General features: G+C 47.8%; 2 protein-coding genes across 2 annotated transcripts in view; both read left to right on the top strand.

The window, feature by feature from the left end:
• LOC103605353 overlaps nucleotides 1-15,328 on the top strand; it is a 46,732-nt gene that overhangs the window by 17,891 nt on the left and 13,513 nt on the right. The window contains exons 4-5 of the mRNA XM_008589923.1: nucleotides 8-66; nucleotides 359-663. Coding sequence (XP_008588145.1) covers nucleotides 8-66; nucleotides 359-663 — 364 coding nt within the window. The remainder of the gene's footprint in view (nucleotides 1-7; nucleotides 67-358; nucleotides 664-15,328) is intronic.
• On the top strand, nucleotides 9,884-13,514 carry LOC103605351 (anionic trypsin). The gene is made up of 5 exons (XM_008589921.1): nucleotides 9,884-9,923; nucleotides 10,925-11,084; nucleotides 12,194-12,447; nucleotides 12,819-12,955; nucleotides 13,362-13,514. The coding sequence occupies exons 1-5, from the start codon at nucleotides 9,884-9,886 to the stop codon at nucleotides 13,512-13,514; spliced, it is 744 nt and encodes a 247-aa protein (XP_008588143.1).

The raw sequence follows: 15,328 nt of genomic DNA, 5'->3' as shown, positions 1-15,328 counted from the left end.
CTTTTTTTCAGGGCAGAGGCCATCACCTAAAGATGCTGACTCTCCTGCTGCTTCTCCTGGGACGAGGTATGAGCCTTGTCCCATGGGGAATCTGGGGTCAATGTTAATGCTGAGTAGAGGTATGAGGAGAGTTTCTCTCCAGAGGGCCTGAAGCCACCAGTCAGGAGATGAAAGGGAGATGTTAGATAAGAGGATCCTGACAGAATAATAGTTGGCAAAACAAAAAGGAGGCACTGCTAAGGGGTCCTTTGGGAGCTGAGGTGATGTTGGAGTAAATAAAGCAGAGACCTTTCTGCATGGAGACGTGTCTAGCCCTGAGTTTTTCAGCCCTCACGTGTCTCTCTGTCTCTGGAACTAGGCTCTGTGTTTGGTGCTCTCCTCTTCCAAAAGCCGAGCAGGGACATCTGTCAACGTGGGACCTCCATGATGATCCGGTGTCAGGTGGATAGCCAAGTCAGCTCAATGTTCTGGTACCGTCAGCTCCTGGGACAGAGCTTGGAACTGATTGCAACTGCAAATCAGGGCTCTGAGGCCACATATGAGAGCGGATTTACCAAGGACAAGTTTCCCATCAGCCGCCCAAACTTAACATTCTCAACTCTGACTGTGAGCAACCTGAGCCCTGAAGACAGCAGCTTATACCTCTGCAGCGCTGGAGACACAGCACTAGGCACAAATCAAAGACCTGAGCAAGAACCTCAGCTTCCTCCTACCCAGCTCCCACTCAGATGAGCCTGAGAACCCTGCCAAGGTGGGACAGAGAGAGGAAACCACAGCTCTTAGGCAGAGACAGCTGCTTGTGTGTTTGTGGGTGGGCATGGGTGTCAACGGGTAGGTGGGAGATGAGGAAAGAATCTGTAGGACTAGATGGAAGGTTCCATCCACAGACAGAAAGAGTGCTCCTGGGAGGCTGAGGGTAAAGTTTCTTTCAGAAGGATACTTACAAATACTCAGTAAAGACAGTCAGATACAATTTGCCTTCAAGTGGCAAGGTCGGAAATATCCTTTAACTGTTTTATCTCTAGGCTATATTTAGCCTGTTTTCTAGCATTTTATCTCAAGGCTATATGATCTGTTCTCTAGGTCCTAAACATTAGAAGGACCCTAGTCATCTTGATACCATGCTGGTCCATTAAATTGATGACAGGCTGATTATTCTTAATGAAGAGGAATTATAAAACACTCTAGATGCCTCAATACAATACATGCATGACAGACCAATGTAAAATCTGAAAAAGTTTAGGGACCGAACATGTTGGTGAGCTTTAAAATGGTCCAGAGGTCTGGGGCATTTTGGAATATCTCCCCCAAAGTGAGAAATAAGCTGCTGCACCTTACATCATCCATTCGGAGGAAGAGGTGCTGTGCTTAGTGGGATGCAATGCTTCGTCGTCTTTGGACTTTGAATTGGGCTTTGGATATACTGCATTTATTGTGCCACCCTGCTCCATTTACTGTGTGATCTGTGAGTCTGGGTCCAGAGCAAGAGAGGGTTCTGTAGCAGAACAAGCCTGTGCTGAAAGCTTCCTGCTGCTTGGGCCATAAACCAAGCACATCCAGTTGTTCTTAAAGAGCCAATGACAGATAGGGACGCTCTATGGAGCTTTTGGCATCCTCAGTATGAGAACCACAAGGCAGTGCGAAGCAAGTCACTGTGCCCTGGTAACTACTTCAGCCCATTGAATCTTGGGCTGTACTTTTCTTACTTTCCCAAATCTGGTGAGACAGAACACTCACACACACACGTTACAGTAAATAGGTTTATTACTTACAGGTAGGAATCAGGGTACAACAGAGGCCTAGGATTCAGGATGAGCCAGTCCCCTGGGGCTCAGAAAAGCTGCCCAGGGTAGATGAACTCTTGTTTGTGCATGACCCACTTGCCCCACAGCTGAGGCACCCCAGAAAGCAGCTTACCCTGGGTTTTATACCTCAGGGGTGTCATGACATGCTGGGTCAAAGCGTTGGAGGTCATCCTTTTTCTACAAGGGACAGGAACATAGACCTGGCTGTTCTAGCCAGTTCCTCCTGGTCTCAGGATGTTGCATTCCCAGCACATTCTACAGTTATTTTTGAAAACTATGAGTGACAAAGGGAGGAGAACTGGGTTGTTCCAAGGCCACCAGGAGAATTGTCCTGGAGAATGTCCCACAGGCAGATGCAGAGTTTTGATGTGAAGCCATACTCTCTTTTACCTGCCAACAACTATTCTTCCTTTCAAAAGCCACTCCTGGCTCTTTACTGAATGCCTCATCATGGCATTCAGAACTGGATGTAATCTAATTTGCAAAACTGTAAAGTTGGACATACACAGAACATCCCATTATTAAATGGAAAATGTGTAATCAACATCAGACTCAAACATAGCTGGAAGAGAGCACAATTCTACTTCAAGAGGATGTCTCAGAGTCTCTTGGCACCCAGTCCTGCTTTTTCCCCCCTAACCCTTGATACACACCCAGGGTTTCATGGGAATTCTCTACTTCCATTTGAAAAACATGGGCCTGTTTTATGGATGGGTCTATACTTTATTCTGGAGTGATCATTACAGTCTAGTGCAAGCACGGTTCTGAAAGATAGTAGCACAGGGAAATCCTCGCACGGCCAGAACTTCAATCTGAAGATCTGGTTGTCTGCACTTTATAAAAGGAAAGATGGCCTGAAGTATAGATCTAGCCTATGTTCAACTTTCTTTCACATTATCTTCTAGTCTTTTTACCTGTTCAGTCATATTTTTCCTCTTTTTGCTTCTCTGTGCTGCACTCGGTAATTTCTTTAAAGTTACTTTTCAATTTACTGATTCAGACCTCAACTCCAATAAACCTCCAATTTAACCTTTCAACTGACTTGCTTATTTAAATTATATTAATTTTTATTTCTAGGAAATCTACTTGGATCTTTTACGAATATGATTGGATGTTTTTGAAAGCATCTTGCTTCTTGTTTATCTTTAAATTATTTTACTTCTTTGAAGATATTAAACTTCTGTTTGGAATTTTTACCTAATAATGACATCTGGTTTCCTTGTCAGTAGTCTGCTGATTTTCATTCAAGGTTGGCTTCTTTCCTTGTGTGTTACATAATTTGATATTGTGAATTTATCTTTGGGAATTCTTTAAATCCTGGACTTTACAGTAAAAACCAATAGCAAGGTAAATATCCATATACTAGATGACAGGGTTATTTAATTCAAAAAAACAGTTGGTTGTATATTGATTTATTTCTGCTACAGACTTAGAAGGGAATAGAAAAAGCCCTCCTAACCCCGCCTTCACACAGCTGGCTCCTTCTTATTCAGGTCTTAACTCAAATACCGTCTCTCCAGAGAGACCCTTTGACCACCCTGCCTACCACTGCACTTGAGCAGTCACTCATAACATAGTATCACTTTACCCTGTTCTAATAACACCTAATCACCATTGGCTGACTGCCTCTCATCTCCATATCTCCTCACAAGTGCGTGAACCCACACACATGCACACATAAATGCCATGAAAGCAAGGACCTTTCCTATCTTCTTCAATGCTCTTTCTTTACAGCCTAGAAAAACCAGAACTTCACAGGATATTAGTAAATACTTATTGGGTGTATTAGTCTGTTTCCATTGTTTATAACAAAGTACCTGAAACTGGTTGATTTATAAAGAAAAATGACATTTATTGCTAACAGTTTCTGAGGCTGGGAGGTCCAAAGTCATCTGGTGGAGGTGACAGAGACCCAGGGGTCTCACATTGCAAGATGGTGGAACCAGAGAGAGCAGAGAGAGAGAAAGACAGACCCTTCTATTCTTCTAAAGCTCTCAGTGGTTACGCCCTTGACCACCATTTTTAATCCATTCACTACTGCATGGTCCTACAATCCAACCACCTCTTCAAGGCTCTACCTTTCAATTATCATAATAGGATTTCCCATCCTCTTAACAGTCACAGTGGGGGCTAAGTTTCTAACGCATAAAACTTAGGGGACACAATTCAAGCTTCAGTGAGTTTTGGGGGGACATAATTCAATCCACTACATTCCACCCCTGACCACCCAAAGCTCATGTCTTTTTTACATGTAAGTACATTCATTTTATCCCCAAAGTCTTAACTTGTTTCAACTCAAAAGTCCAAAGTTCAAAGTCTCATCTGCGAAGTCAATATAAGTTATCTACTTCCAAGATAAGAACGGTGGGACAAACATAGAGTACATATTACCATTCTGAAAGGGAGAAATACACCAAAAGAAAGGGGTAACAGGTCCCAAACAAGTCTGAAATCCAGCAGGTCAGGCATTAAATCTCAAAGCTGATTAATCATGTACCTTGGCTCCGTGTTTGGTGTCCTCTGCACACTGGCGTGGAGGTTGGGTCCCCAAGTCCTTGGGCACCTCTGCTCCTATGGCTTTTCTAGTCTCAGGCCACACTTCAGCAATCCCAAGCTGGTGTTCCACTCTGGTAGCTCCACAAGTCAGGTCTCCATGACTGTCCCGCTGTCATGGCTCCACTAGACATGGCACTGGTGGGGTTTCTCTACTGCAACTCTGACACCACATTTCTGCTCAGCATTGCTCTAGTGAAGGCTGTCTGGAGTGACTCCACCCCTGTGACAGATCTCCTCTTGGGCCTCCAGACATTTCCATACATCCTTTGAAATCTCAGTGGAGGCTCCCAAGCCTTTCCAGGTCTGGCATTCTGCAAGCCTGAAGACCTAATACTACATGGATGCCGCCAAGGCTTCCAGCTTGTATTTTCCAAAGATGCATGTCCAGCCACACCTGGGACCATTTTAGCCACAGCTGGAGCAGCCAAAGCAGCTGGGGTGCTGGTGCTGGAAGCAGCTTCCTGAGATGGCCTTGGGCAGTGAGCCCCTGGAGGGCTCCTCAAGCCTGTTTCCCAAGACCATTCTATTTCCCTAGGTCTTTGGGCCTAAAATGGAACAGTTGGTCCCAGAGGCTTCTGCAATGCCTTCAGGGCCTTTTTTTCCTTCTCTTGATAATCCCTTTTCTTTGTACTAATTTTGTTAGCTAATGGTCGCTGGGATGCACCATTTCATGCTCTCTGCTTCTCTACCACATGGCCAGGCTGCAAATTTTTCAGATCTTTACACTCTGCTTCCCTTTTAAATTCTGGCTTTATGTCAGGCATTTGCTGCCATAACTCAGTGTAGGCTGTTACAAGCAGCCATGCAGCTTCCTTAATGCTTTGATGCTTAGAAATTTCTTCCGCCAAATACTCTGGTTCACAACTCCTAAGTTCCAACTTCCATAAAATCCTAGGACATGGACAGAATGCAGCCAAGTTCCTTTCCAGTTCACAGCAAGGGTGATCTTTGCCCAAGTGTTCAAAAACCTCCTTCTTATTCCTATCTGAGACCTCCTTAGAATGGTCTTCACAGTTCACATGTCTATCAGCATTCTGGTCACCACCATTTAACCAGTCTCTAAAACTTTCTCTGGTTTTCTTGTCTTCTAAACTTTCACTAGCATTTAGGCTTTTTCTAGACTGTTCCTCCAAATTCTTCCACCCTCTCCTCAACACCCAGTTCCAAAGCTGCTCCACATTTCCCAGTATCTGTTATAAACAACACCCCACTTCTCTGGTACCAATTTTCTGTATTAGTCTGTTTCCATTGCTTATAGCACAATGTCTGAAACTGGTTGATTTATAAAGAAAAACGACATTTATTGCTTACGGTTTCTGAGGCTGGGAGGTCCAAAGTCCGTCTGGTGGAGGCGACAGTGACCCAGGGGTCTTACATTGCAAGATGTTGTAAGTAGAGAGAGCAGAGAGAGAGAAAGACAGACTATCCTCTTCTTTTAAAGCCCTCAGAACCACGCTCCTGACCACCATTTTAAATCCATTCACTACTGCGTGGTCCTACAATTCAATCACTTCTCCAAGGATCTACCCTTCAATTGCCATAATAGGATTTCCCACCCTCCTAACAGTCACAGTGGGGGTTAAGTTTCTAATACATACAACTTAGGGGACACAATTAAAGTTTCAGTGAGTTTTGGGGGGACATAATTCAATCCACTACATTGGGTAAATAAATATAATTTAGAAGAGGAAAATTTAAGCAGTAGCAGACTTCCCTGGAGAGAAACTCTACAAAGGCATTTGAATTTAGACAAGTTAAGCCTGTAAAGAAATTAACTAGATTGTTCTAACAGGGAGGAAATAAACACTTCAAGCTTTATATTTGAATAAAGCTTTATATTTAAACAGTAAAACACACAGCGTTGTGTGCCAACTTCCCTCTGCTTTCTTCCCCAAGACTGGGAAACAGAACACATGTTCAGGGTTCTAGAGAGGCTAAGCCCAAAACCTGCTCAAACACAGTGGCCTGAGGTGGGAGCCCCTCAAATTGGAATTATGCTGGTGCCTGTGTGGACTGAGCACTCAGTTCTTGGGCATCATTTGAAGACCCTCCTGGTCAAGTTGACCTAGTGGAAATGGACTGCCCAGTTGGCTGCCTCCCAAATGCATGATACAGGCTAGACTTTTCATAAGCAGATGAGGGGAGGGATCTCCACTGACCGATTGGACTTATCCCTGAACTTGGCTTGTCGGGCTCAATCTGGATCTTTGAAAGGAGAAAAGCTTCTGGTAACCTCTCTGCATGTCTTAGCCAAGCGATCCTGCAGAAATCACTTAACCTCTGAGCTTTAGAAGGTTCATCTGTAAAAAGAAGAAAACAGTATCTGTTGCCTACCACCTTGGTGAGGCTGCACCATGGATCAGCTATGAGCAAGGGAAGCAGAATGTTCTGTGCTGGAGCATGCAGGCTCTGGAGTCAGGCTACCATGCTTGGATTCCATTTTTACACTTTACTGGCTCCAGGACCTTGAGCAAGTTACTTCACCTCCATAAAGCCCATTTCATCGTCTGTAAAACAGAAAACACCAGAAGTGGTAGTGATGATAAAGTTTCAAAAAGGTCCACAAAAGACTTACACAGTGTTTGGTGTATAGTAAGCACACAGAAGCTATTCACGGTTTGACATACTCAGCACTGAACAGAGCCAGGGAAATGTCTTACAGAAGTGGACAAAGAAATCCATAGTCCAGAATGAACAGTACCAAGAACTGCAGACCACCAGAAGGAATTTGGGCGCTAGATCAGAGCCTGCCCTCCATATCTGAGTCTCGAGCATGAGGTTATACGAAGAGTCTCCACCTGCAGCTATCTTCTCTGCCTGTAAGGTGATTCCTGTTACTTTGAAGAAAGCTGACCTCAGACTATGTTGTGGACCTGATAGTTTAAGGAGGAGTGTTAAACATCAGGAGAAGTCTAGGGTTCCAGCTTTAGATACAAAAAATCCTCGTGCTCTTGGGTGTTTTCTTTTTGACAAAGAATAGGAGTCACAAGCACTGAGCCAAAAAACCCTCTGCCTAAAACAACTTCCCATCTTCTAAGTATCACCTCCCTGTGGGGCACCTATCCAGTGCCCGCTGGTAGTTTCAGGTGCTAGAGTTTCTCCTTATCCTCTAAAGCAAGGAGTTCTATGAAGACCCCACAAGGGACAAAACAGCATGGTTAGTGACATCACAGGAAAAGCCCCCATTATCAGTGCTCCACAACCTGGCTACCTCAGACTCAGCCAGTCATCTGTGAGCAGAGAGGTGTGCATCCATGCACTAGACATGGCCTAGATGGGTCTGGGGCCATCGCAAGGTAAGGCTCTGAGACAAGGTGCCAGGTGAAAGATTAATTCAGTCTCCTATTTCTGCCAGGAAGATAAGAGACAGAAAGGATCCGATGTACAGGTGGACCTCTGGGGACCTCTGGCTTGATCCTCAATCAACCTTGTAGATGCCACCTGTGGCAATTCCCACACCTCACAAGACTTTCCATGTTTTCCTGTATCCTTGAGGCCAGCTTTGCCCCTTTTAAACTTGTGTTCTTGGGCAGGATGGAATTCTTCTGAGTCTTAGTCTCTTCCCCTGTAAATAGAAATAATTTTGTTCTGCACACCTCACAATTAAAATGTTTGAAAAGTTAAACTGTGAAACAGTCCAAATGAAAAGCAGAGTATTGCTGTTGCCTGTATGAAAGCTCTTGGAGAGCTGTCAGGCCCTGTGCACATACAGCATATTCCCACTTAGTATGTGCCTATTGGGGATCGGAGGGTGCAGAGTGGACAGGGGAGAGCTCTGGCCATGGGTCTCCTGGTGTACCAAATGAAAAGCAGAGTATTGCTGTTGCCTGTATGAAAGCTCTTGGAGAGCTGTCAGGCCCCGTGCACATACAGCATATTCCCACTTAGTATGTGCCTATTGGGGATCGGAGGGTGCAGAGTGGACAGGGGAGACCTCTGGCCATGGGTCTCCTGGTGTGGAGAAGCTGGCTTGGCAGCCAGGCCAGGAACTGGACCAGAAGTTCCTCTACATGGCCCTCTCATGGCCCTCCCAACCCCATGAGCCCCACTTTGGCATTTCCCCCAATTCATTCTAGTTTCCATTTATTCCCTCCCTCCAACCCCTTGCCGTCTCCAATTCCACCACCAGATTTTGAGCTAAGCTTTTCTCACTTTGCTTAGGATCTCCAGAACATTCACTCCTTTTCTACCTTTTGGAGAATTCAAACACAAACTGTCCACTCCTGCCCCCCACCCCCGCCAACCCTGAACTCAGAGGAGCTGAGAAAGAGAAGCATCCTTTTCAGTCCTTCTCAGCTGAAGGCTTCTCCAGGTGGCTCATGTAATTAGACCCCAGCACAGACACCCTCTTCACCTTTACACCCTCTGGCCAGGTTGTGCCTTAATAAATTAAATGGCTGTGGCTTGGTGGCCATGGCAGGTCCCAAATTGGAATCTTCTTTGGGAAGATTCACTTTGTACTGACCCCAGCATAACAGCCTCACTGCATCTGAAATAGGAAATTCCAGAATTGGCCCCCGTGTCTTTATTATTGAATTCACTACTCAGACCCTTTACCATGTGCTAATCTTTCTACCTACTGATTCTCTCATCAGAACCCAAATTTATGATCTTCCAAACACTTTCTAGTGTCTTATCTGGGGCATAAAATTCTAGCTCAGGCTGTCCACTCCTAGCAGGTGAGGGCAGTTTCTATCTCCTTTAGTGTAGATTGCCAGGGTTGAACAACAATGCTGCTTAAAGAGAGCCCATGACAGTGTGAGCGATGAGAGACAGATATCCTGCCATCAAAGAGGAGGAGGAATGTGCTGCTAGACGCTGTCCCCTGGTGTACTGGAAAAGCTCCTACCTAGCTCTCACCTCTCCTCCTTTGAAACGCTTTCTATCCATAAGCCTCAGTAGGAAGGAGAGCCAACTGAAAGCTCAGTCTCCTAACAAACTCTGAGTCTCCCCTCTCATTACCTCGTGATGTCGCAATCCTGGTTCCCCAAAGCCTTGGATCTGACCTCCCTGCCCAGTGGTTTAGACTGAAGGTCTTCACGCTCTAGGTATAAGCCTTAGATAAGACTTCTTTGCTCTCACAGGAACTCCAGGACACTAAACAGCCAAGCTTCCTCCCAATATCAGCCCTTTCTTAGGTGAGTTAAGTATATCTCCATAAGGTCAGAGACTTCTAAGGACCCGGGCCATTCTCCCTTCTCCTAACCCTCATCTCCTCTGCTAAGAAAGCCCCGCTGTGCTGTGTGGAGGCTTGGCTTCCTGTTTTCCCATCCCAGAATCCTCCCAAGAATTAGCTGGTCTCCCTTTCTGCCCTCAGAAGGTAAGTTTTCTTATAGCCTGTAAGTCACAAATCCACAGCATGGCCAAAAATAGCAGAGCTGATGCAAGACCCTGGGAAGGGGAAAGCTGCAGGTGTTTGTGCTGGGAGGAGCGGTGACCCTGCACCTCACATGCACCGCCTCTCCCTCACCTGGGCAGCTACAAAGACAGGCTCTCCGCCACCTGCTCCGTCACACTTCACCATGAGTCCACTCCTGATCCTCGCCTTTGTGGGAGCTGCTGGTGAGTCTCATGCCATTCCTCAGGTCCCTCAGCCCCTTTCTTGGCAGACACATGCCCTACTGTTCTTGCTGCCTGTCCTGTTTCACCTGTGCTCTGATATTCTCTTTCCCTGCTTAGCACCGCTCCTTCCCTTCCTTCCTGAGCTCTCTTTCCATTCTCCCTGATTCCACTCCCTCTACTGTCATTCATCCATATCCAGAAGCTGGAAAGGGACAGCAGGTGAAGCCGGCCCATAAAATGAACCGGAGGCTTAGGGCTTGGTTCTGACAGCTCTGGGGTAGCTCCACTAGAACTGTTCTTAACCTTAATGTCTCTGGAGAGGATGAAAAACTGCTCATGTCAGATACTCACCCCTAGAAATTCTGACTTCACTTGTGTGGAGTTGGCCTGTGTATTGGGTTTTTTAAGCTTCCCAGGTGATTTGAACATTCTCAGGTATGTAGCCAATGTCAAGAATCCCTCTTCTACTGGCCAACAGCAGTGCCTGCCTTTGCCCTGCCTAAGTGGGCCTGGAGCTGCTCTCCACTCTGGCCTCATGAAGCAGATTTTGAGCTATGGAAGAATCTGGGTATAGCCAAGTCTACTCAGCCAAGAGATTTTCCTAAATGGGCCAAACCATCCTGATAATCTGGAGCTCAAGTAGTCCTAGGGAGTAGACTGGTGGCTGGTGAAGAGTGAAAGTGAGCAGCATTCAGTGGTTGAGGCCACCACATTCCCACCCATGTCCCACTGAGTGCAAACTAAAGGCATTTCTATGTCCTCACCCTGGCACCCCCAGGGGAGATGTGAGCCCAACAGGGTGTCCACCTCTGTGTCCTGCGGACATGCGGAGACTGGGACAACTATACCAGGTGGTGCCCACTGGGGATGGCAATGCTCCCTGGCCTGCAATCCCTGCACTTGTTAAGGAATCCTAATTAGCATGAACCAGCCACAGGGCGGAGGACTCTGCCCTCCAGCATCCTGCTGACTTGGCCTCTCCCTTCCTGTCTCCATTTAAGTTGCTTTGCCCTTGGATGAAGATGACAAGATCGTCGGGGGCTACACCTGTGAGGCGAATTCCGTCCCCTACCAGGTGTCCCTGTACTCTAGCTACCACTTCTGTGGAGGTTCCCTCATCGATGCCCAGTGGGTGGTGTCTGCAGCTCACTGCTATCAGTCGTAAGTGCTGGGCCCCTGGCTGCAAAGCCCACAGACTGGCTCCCTCACAGAGCTTGGGTTCAGGTTCAGCCAAGAGGAGTGTGGAGGCTGGTGAGCAGATGGGAAAGGGGCCAGAGAGAAGTCGCTGGCAGCAGCTGACTTGTGGCAGCCTAGGGTGAAGAATGACACACAACACAAAGCCTCTCGCACCCAAAACAAGTCCATCAAATAGCAAGGGCCATGGGTCCTAAAAGCAGGGAAGGATGATTTTGGGGTGGTGAGGACCAGTGGGAAAGGCAGGCAAGGACCATGTACAAGTACCTTTTGCCAGTTAGCTGCATGTTCAACCCACCTAAGATATGCTTAAAAAAAAAAAAAAAGAAGAAAAATTGCCAATGCCTGGGCAATTAACTCAATTTTCGGGAATAGGGGTATGAATATTGGTGAGTTTTTAACACTCTCAACTCGGTGAGCCTACAATATAGACAGAGCTGACAGCCTCCGCCTACCCCAAGGATCCTCACACCTGAGTGTGCCTCAAAACCACCTGGAAGGCTTGTCAAAACACAGATCGCTGGGTCCTATTTCCAAGGCTCTGATTCACTTGGTCTGGGATGGAGACAGGATTTGTATTTCTGACAAGTCCCCAGTTGATGCTGATGTGGTGAGCCCAGGGCCACACTTTGAGAACCACCAGAGTAGATCGTACAGAATGGTGGCACCTACCAGACCAGAAAGGGAGAGTCGCAGTCCCTGCATATAATTAGCAAAGGCATGGAAGATGAAGAATGCAAGGGAACTCCAAGTAGCTCGTTAGTGTCCACAGCTCTGGATTCATGAGGGGGCTGTGGAAACAAAGGCTGGAAAAATGGGTGGAGGAGCAATCCCCAGCTGGATCCCTTCACCTCATCTCCTGACCACTACCACCTGCCTCTGAGGCAGAGAGGTCCTGGGTCTCATGCCTGCATGGATCTAGCATCCCTCCACTGCCCATGTGATATTGCCACTCCCCAACCCCCTCAAGTCTCCAGAGTTGCCCAGGAACAGGGAGCTTGAGAACCTGGGAAAAGCAGGATGGGTGCCTCAGGCTGTGGAGACAAAGCCTTCTCCACATGCCTCCTTCCTGACAGCCGCATCCAAGTGAGACTGGGAGAGCACAACATCGAAGTCCTCGAAGGGACTGAGCAGTTCATCAGCTCGGCCAAGGTCATCCGCCACCCCAAATACAACAGCTGGACTCTGGACAATGACATCTTGTTGATCAAGCTCTCCTCGCCTGCGACCCTCAATGACCAGGTGGCCACCATTGCTCTGCCATCTGCCTGTGCATCTGCAGGCACCCAGTGCCTCATCTCTGGTTGGGGAAACACCCTGAGCTCCGGTGGTGAGTGGAACACTTCATCCTCCCACTTGCCTCTGTCCCCACAGTTTCCATGCCCCTGAGCTTGAATCATCTGCTTCTAGTCTACAAATTTATTTCTGGTGCCCACTACATGCAAGACTCTATATGGGGTACTAGAGAGATGCAAAGTCCCGAGGAGTTGACTCTTAGAATCAAGAGACAGTACAAATAGAGAAATTGCTATTTTCACTTCTAGGGAGGGGTTTTGCAGTGATCATTCTGGAAACTAAAAGCCATTGTTCCCTGCTGGGGCTTAATGTTCTTGGGGGTCCTCTCCAGGGTTCGGCCCTAGATGACTGTCTGCCATCCTGGCCTGACTTCTTCTTTCCCTAATCTCTTCCTGCTTCTCACAGAAAACTACCCAGACCTGCTGCAGTGCCTCAATGCTCCCCTGCTGAGTCAGGCAGATTGTGAAGCCTCCTACCCCGGGGAGATCACTTCGAACATGATCTGCGCTGGCTTCCTTGAGGGAGGCAAGGATTCCTGCCAGGTGATTTGACCCCTTCACATACTGAAACCCCTGTCCATACCCAGGCCCCAACTGGGAGTGGGATTTGAACACCCAAGGTTGTGGGGCTGGGGGAGAAAGGCTCTGTACAGAGGCCCCATGGAGAAGTGCAGAAGGCTCCTCTGGGCTGCGTGTCATCCCTGCAGTCAGAACAGAGAATGAGCCACCATGCGAAAGAGGTGGAGCCACACAGCTGACTAGAACAGGGTCCGCAGAAGGCTCCTCTGGGCTGCGTGTCATCCCTGCAGTCAGAACAGAGAATGAGCCACCATGAGAAAGAGGTGGAGCCACACAGCTGACTAGAACAGGGTCCTTTAAGGTTCAGACTAAGTGTAGCTGTATCGCCCTCATCTCTCTCTTTCTACACCTTGTCTCACCTTCTCCCCAGGGTGACTCTGGTGGCCCCGTGGTCTGCGATGGAGCACTCCAGGGAATCGTCTCCTGGGGCTATGGCTGTGCCCAGAAGAACTATCCTGGAGTCTATACCAAGGTCTGCAACTATGTGAGCTGGATTAAGGAGACCATCGCTGCCAATAGCTAAAGACCTCCAGTCCCTGCCTGGTCACTTTCTCAGTAAAGTGACTTCGCTCTTACTGCCTTCATCTGTGTCTGCTCCTTCCTGCCCATTGGTCTGGGAAACATCCTCCAATCTGGGGTCAGGCAGGGCTCTCCCCTTAGAGATGAGCAAAGCCACCCAGTTCCCAAAATATGTTCCATGGAATACTAGATTGGCAGCATATGAAGAGATGGAATCCAAAAATAAGTAGGTGGGCAAGAGGGGTTATTTTTTAGGAAAAAAAAAATGTTTCCAGTAGTGTTAAAGAGATTTCTTAGCCTTAGTACTTGCATGGGTCTTCATTGTGTTAATGTGCACACACAGCATGGTTTGCAAGACCTTACTGTCCTTTTTGACTATGGCAGGAACTTCCTTGCACCCAAAGGAAACACGTATAGGGAAATCGCAGCACCAATCACCTTGGCTTTTTCTGAGTCCCCTTAAACACATGCCCAGCTTGTACTTCCTCCGCAGTGAATGTCCTACTTAGAGAAGGCCTCACTGGCTCTGCTCCCCAGCAACCTGCTCCGGGTCTGCAGAGGAGAAGAGAGCTCCCTGGGTCTCCATCCCTCATGCTCCTGAGAAATCTGCCTTTTGTTCATGGCACGTATTACCAATATATATTTGCTGTACTGAGTGCTTTATAGATGTTTGCACACTTATTTCTCTCTCCCCTCTGAAATGGTTATTATCCCAGTGTTACAAATAAGAAAACAGGTTCAGAGAAGGTGATTCATCTCCTCGTGCTCCACACTAGCAGAGGGTGGATCTGGAGTTTCACTCCTCATTTGCCTGGATCCAAAGCCCATGCTCCCTCGACCCTGTCTCATGTGCTTCCTCACCACAACTATGGTCTGAGGTGATGACGAGTCCATCATCTCTGGTTTCCAACGTCTGTCCAGCCACTGTCACTGGCACCCTCCCCTGCCTCCCTGCACCTGCTGAGGGGCTCCTCCCAATGGCTCCTTCCATGCAGCATGACAGCTCTCACTGAGCTTCTGATCGTCCTGCTGCTTCCTGACCTCCCACAGCTTTCAGGATGGAACCCAAGCTTCTTGTCATGGAAACTTGGGCTCCTGCTTGCTCTGCCCTGCCTATGCTCCAGCCTCGTGCCTCTCCACTCCTCTCCTCCCCTGCTATGTCCCATTGCTCAGAAGTCCTGGTGTCCATCCAACAAGCCATGCACCTCTGGCCTTGTCTTTGGACGATGTGGCTCCATTTGACTGGATATTCTTCCCAACCTCCCCTCCACCTCTTCAGAAAAGTCTATACGACTCTTCCTCCTCCTTCCCTGCCTGTACTGGTCCCACTGGCCTTCTCTCTGAGTCACGAGTCCTCCTTCTGTCTGTTCCATGATTGCTTCTATCACAGTCCTGCTCATGCTCTTTAGTAACGATCGATGGATGTGTCTATCTTGAAATTTAACTGTAAGCTTCTTTTTTTTTTTTTTTTGTCTTTTTCCGTGTCCGGCAACGGATCGCAACCCTCAGTGTCGCCCCCGCACCGGACCGGGACCGGCAACGGGATCGCAACCCTCGGTGTTGCTCCCGTGCCTCGCTCAGCCAGTGAGCGGGAACCGGTCTGTATGGGGGATCCGAACCCTTGGGCGGGAGCGCCACCGCACTTCCCAAGCGGCGCACTATCCAGTGCGCCACCGGGCCGGCCCTAACTGTAAGCTTCTTAAAGGAAGAAATCTTGCCTACTCATGCTGGTACTTCTAGTGATTAAACAAAACCTGGAATATATGGGCCGGCCCGTGGCTCACTCGGGAGAGTGCAGTGCTGATAACACCAAGGCCC

The sequence above is a fragment of the Galeopterus variegatus genome, unplaced genomic scaffold (genome assembly GCF_000696425.1).
Source record: "Galeopterus variegatus unplaced genomic scaffold, G_variegatus-3.0.2 Scaffold5757, whole genome shotgun sequence".
NCBI classification, from domain to species: domain Eukaryota; kingdom Metazoa; phylum Chordata; class Mammalia; order Dermoptera; family Cynocephalidae; genus Galeopterus; species Galeopterus variegatus.
The sequence above is the reverse complement of the archived record's forward strand: the minus strand, read 5'-3'. Positions and strand labels throughout refer to the sequence as shown.